The 5,214-nt window shown below is 50.1% G+C and overlaps 1 protein-coding gene across 1 annotated transcript in view; it reads left to right on the forward strand.

Annotated features, from left to right (window-relative positions):
* Positions 1-2,600: 2,600 nt before the first annotated feature.
* The window catches only part of DEFB123 (defensin beta 123), a 6,304-nt gene continuing 3,690 nt past the window's right edge, over positions 2,601-5,214 (forward strand). Inside the window, exon 1 of the mRNA XM_021712351.1 lies at positions 2,601-2,838. Within this exon, the coding sequence (XP_021568026.1) occupies positions 2,781-2,838 (58 nt within the window). The 5' untranslated portion in view covers positions 2,601-2,780. The remainder of the gene's footprint in view (positions 2,839-5,214) is intronic.

Here is a 5,214-nt window from a genome sequence, read left to right on the forward strand (position 1 = left end):
GTCTGGAAGCTCAGTGGAGAATGGAAACTCCAAAAGCAAGATCAAAGGCCTTACCTCAACATCTTGAGCTTAGAGTGAAGGCGATCCAGCACCCCAAAGGAAAATCAAGGAGCCACCAGTAGTAGAAAGGGACATTGCTATAGAGCACATGGATGACCAGTGTGAGGTCTTAGAAGTGAAGCTGCTGGATTGCAGGGCATGTGTGTTTTGAGGATTTGGGTATTGGCAAACATCCTCCAAAACAGTTGCACCAGTTTGAATTTCCACAAAGTATCGCTCTTTCCCTGCATCCTAGAAAACTCTGGGATTATCAATATAATAATAGTTTTGCCAATTTGATTGAAGAAATGATCCCTCACTGTCCCTTTAATTTGCTTTTTTTTTTTTTGACTCCTGGTGAAGTTGAAATTGGCCCTTCCAACTCACCGTGGACAGGTCATGATGTCTGAGAGGTGCCTGGAGGTGCCCACATGACAAAGCTGTCCTCATTTCCTGTGCCATCTCTCTTGTCCCCTGTAACTAAGGCAGCCCTTTGCATTTACACCTACTCCAAGATTCTCAGGAAGATAACAAAGGCTCCAAAACGAGAGCAAAATTAATACATTGGCTACGCCTGGAGCAGGCCTAGGGATGGGCTATAATTTTGCAAGAATCACACAGCGTATCTGGGAGTTGGAGTCAAGGGAAGAGACCGGTGATGTTTTAGAGACTTGGGAGCTGATGAGGACAGCCCAGAGAACCCGTCTGTGAAAATTCAATTACCCTGCCTTACTTTGGTAGTGAAAACTCAGACTGCTGCATTCTTTCACTTTCAGCGCCCTTTTAACATCTGTAGAAACATAAAATATGATGGCTCTATTGATCTACACTGCATTATCTGCTCCAAAACCTTGACTGAAGAGATTGAAAAAAAAAAAGTGATTCTTCCGAGGCCACATGGAAAGTTAATAGCAGAGTCAGGACTAGTTACTGAATATCTTCTGCCCTCAATACAAAAATTCTCCATGTGTCCAGGCATCTTACTCAGTAGGAGATCTCTTCTTTCAGGGAGAAAAGAATCCGATGGATACATTCTCCCTAAGAGAGAACGGGTATCCCACCTGCCGCACCCTCCAGCCCCAACTTAAAAAACTGCATTTTAGGATGTTTTGTAACACAGCCTGGCAGATACTCATACAATCCTAGCTAGGATAATATTACATTTCAGAACTCCCTTCCCTGCATAGAAAAAACTGAGTTAGGATTTGCCACAAACATTGTTCTAACGTTATGAGATTTGGGAGGTGGAAGAGAAGCCGTGGGGTGTACTCTGAAGGTCGTCATGGGTCACGGGTGGTGAGGAGCAGACACAGGGGTGTCTGCAGGGTTGGGTCTGTCCTCCCTCTTCCCTGTCCTGTAGCAACTCTTCTTCCCAACTGCCAACGCTGCTGACTAAAGAGACCACAGGGCCCATGGTCACTGTTCAACATTTCTCTGTGAACTCAAAAAGCAGGCAGTGGCCTCGAAGGGCCAGTAACCTTCCAGAGACTTCTGCACCAGCTTCCTTAGCGGCCCTGCTGCAGGTCTGGGCATGCTCAGCTTCCCGGGCTCCTTCAGCCACACCAGGGTTAGTGAGTGACTTTTCTCTGATTCTGTTTAGAGCTTTGCTTTCCCAGCTCCTTTCACAATTTAACAGTGTCCAATCCTTTCAATAAATTCCTTATTCCATGTCACTGACAGCGGTTCTGCTCCCTTGATTGAGCCTTTAGTACCTGCTTGAACAAAGTGAGTCTCTTTAACAAACATGAACACCCCCACAGTGGGTTTCAGGCTTTTGACACGGAGTCTCTTCCCAGCCAATGTCTCTTCCTCTCTCTTTATCATGGAGGTTTTAGAACGAATTTACACTTGCTCACCTCACCCTTTCCCTTACCTTTCTATTTTAACCCCATTAATACGTTTTCAGTCCCTATGGCTCCCACTGTTATTGTATTTTGTAAACCCGATGTATGATGTTATACACTTGACCTCTGTATCAGGCAGAATCCAGTCAGAAAAGAGAAGCTGCCTAAGTATTCCAAACGGAGAATATTTAACAGAGGGAACTGGTTACACGTTGCTGGACGGTCGGAAGAGCAGAAAGAGGACCCTGAGGAAGCAGTAACCACAGGATACCGATGCCACCCTGGGGAACTAAAGGAAAGAGAGTGCGTTTTCAGACCCTGGTAAAGAAGAGGGACCCGACGGGCTGATTCCTGGGTCTTTGGGGAGGGGGCACGGCCTGGAGCCCAGAAGAATGACCCAGTGAGCGAGTCAAGCGCCTGGTCAGAACCCGGCAGGCGGCTGGGGCTGCTGGCACTTCTTAGAGGGATACTTCGGAGTCTTTTCCTCCCACTGCTTGCCCCAGTTACGGCGAGTTTCTCACGGCAACACCAGCGTGCGCCCTCGCACAGACACTCCTCGGCCGGGAACCTCCGCCCGGCTCCCCGGCCGTCGAGGCCTCCCCGCCTTCTGGAGTCCTTGTCCGTGGCGCCCCCTGGCGGGCGCCGGGCCCACGCGGGTTGGAGCTGGGTGGACCGACACGTGCTCAGTCTCGGGCCTCGCGACTTGCTGGCTGGGCGCTCCCCGCCGACCCAAATGACGAGGGGAGGCGTGTCGGCTCGGAGCTGTGGCTCCCCACTGTGGACTCCGTGGGCTGGTCAGAGGGAGTGCGAGCCCGAGGCCTGGCCCTCCCCGCCTCCCGTTAGTCCTGCTGCCGTTCCCGCGGACTTGAGGCTCCTTCGCCTGGGCCCTCTCCGGCCATGAAGCTCCTCTGGCTGACTTTGGCTGCGCTGCTGCTCCTGTCCGCGCTCGCGCCAGGTAACCTGGACCTGCTCGGGGAAAGGGGCGGAGCGTGAGCGGAGCCCGGGCCGGGGAAGCCCAGGGGCGGGGAGGTCGGGCTGCGGGATGCCCTCGGGAGCCAGGAAGAGGGCACGCCCGGTAAGTGCCAGGCGTTCGGTGCCAACGACAGTATCCAGCGTGTCTCGCTCAGCCACTCCATGCCTCCTCCACCTGCTCCGCGCCAGGGAGCGTGTGTGGGTGGCCTGGGTGTGGAGAAGGTGGAAGGGGTGGGCAAGAGAAGCAGGAGAGAGGACAGGCAATCGTAGCTCTTTCGCAAAATAGTCCCCAGAATGCTCTAGGCTTTGTGAAGACCACAGCCACAGCAGCCGTGATGGGAGAGAAAAGCTCTTATTTACTGTTGCTGTCTTTGTGCCAGACTCTGCTGGGAGCTAAGACCACAGAGATAAACAGCACCGTGAGGAGGGAGCTTGCCGGAGGGGGGGGGGGGGGGGGGCATTTACTTGGCACTTACAACCCAGGGTGACATGGTTGTGACAGAGAGAAGCCAAGGGGGCTGGGTTCCCACGGGTCCAGCCCAGCCTGAGGGTCAGGAGGGTCCTCCTGGAGGGATACCCTAAGTCCTGAGAAGTGAGTAGAAAACAGAAAGGGAAGGAGTAGGAGGAGTCCCAGGCAGAGAGGTCTGCTTATGCAAGGGCCCAGATGTGGGACTGAGCCTGGTACCTTCAGGGAACAGGCACAAAGCAGAGGAGGGCTGAGGGGAATGGCAGGGGGGAAGATGAGGAAGTGTTCAAGATCCAGGTCTCCATGCGACTTGAACGCCAAGTGAGGGAACCATGGGAAGGCTTGAGCCAAGACGGGCGTGATCCCACCAACGCCGGCGTGATCTGCCTGTCCCCCCACTTCTGCTCATCTGGTAGAAGCTTCTGCCCACCCCAAAGCTGTGGACCAACCTGTCCACAGAGTCAGAACGTGTGCTTTTCTTAAACAAGCTGACCCAGTCCTTGTGTCTGCCCGAAGCCCTGAAACACCACTCTCTGAAGTAAAGAGGAAAGTCCAGGACCCAGGTTAAAACCTGCCCCTCCATTTTCTAACCCTGTGACCCCCAACAAGAAGCTCAGCTGCTCAGAGTGTCAATTTACTTATTTCTTAAACTACAATAACAACAGCAAGTGGGTAATAATATCAGGTCGAGGGAGCGACAGTGAACACACTGAAATTTTGGTGTACGAAACAATTATAGCTTCTTTATTTTCTACAGCAACTCATCTGAGTGTTCCCAGAACTTCCGGCCTGATGATGGGAGCTTGGTAACGAAAGACTTGGTTCCTCAGGGAAAAATATAATGTTTCATTCTTGCTGATATGATTTCAAATACAGTGTTTCTGACGGTTATGATTTGAGAAAAGAGGGTTTCTCAGCACATTATTCTTTTGTTAATTGATAAAAGCAGTTTCACGGGTTCACAGTTTCCCACTGGCTATCTGGGGTGATAAGATAGTCTAGGCTCATCTTGTACAATTCCTGTGTGAGATCTGGAACTAATTCCAAGACTTACAATAAACATCTTTACTTTATCACAGCCTGCCTTCAAATAATAACATGCCAACTCACATATACTGTGAGAACCTCAAAACAGGACACTCTACTTCCATCCCTGCTTGTGTGCTATTATCACACATTTCACCTCTACACATGCCTTGGACCCCACAGTGCATTGCTTTATTGTACTCTAAGCAGTTCTCTTTAAATGTTTAATCAAGAACAAAAGTTGATTACAAGCCGGGCTCGGCGGCTCAGCCTGTAATCCCACACCCTGGGAAGCTGAGGTGAGTGGATTGCCTGAGCCTGCGGGTTCGAGACCCGCCTGGCCAACTTGGTGAGACCTCATCTCCACAACAAATCAAAAAATTAGCCGGGTGTGGTAGCGCGCACCTGTAGTTCCAGGTACTTGGAAGGCTGAGACGAAAGGATCACCAGAGCCCAGCTGGTCGAGGCTGCGGAGGCCGGGAGCGGTCACTGCACTCCAGTCTGGGTGACAGAATGAGACTCCAACTCAAAAAAAACAAAAAACAAGAAACAAAACAAACAAACAAAAAAAAAGTTGATTACATATACCCACACATTTGTCAATTCTGCTCACTGTACTCCTTTATGTAGACATCCAGATTTCCATCTGGTACCATTTTCTTCTGCCTGAATAGCTTCCTTTCACATTTCTCATGGTGAAAGTTTTCAGTGACACGTTTTCTTAGTTTTTTAATATAAAAGTCTTTATTTTTCTGTGTGAAGAATTCTGGGATGACTTTTTTCCTTCCGTTACTTTAAAGAGTTCTCTTTGTTGTCTTCTAGCGTGCAGTTTCTAACAAGAAGTCTTCTTTTTTTTTTTTTTTTTTT

The sequence above is a fragment of the Carlito syrichta genome, unplaced genomic scaffold (genome assembly GCF_000164805.1).
Source record: "Carlito syrichta isolate Samal-C Ts95f unplaced genomic scaffold, Tarsius_syrichta-2.0.1 Scaffold303207, whole genome shotgun sequence".
Taxonomy (NCBI): Eukaryota; Metazoa; Chordata; class Mammalia; order Primates; family Tarsiidae; genus Carlito; species Carlito syrichta.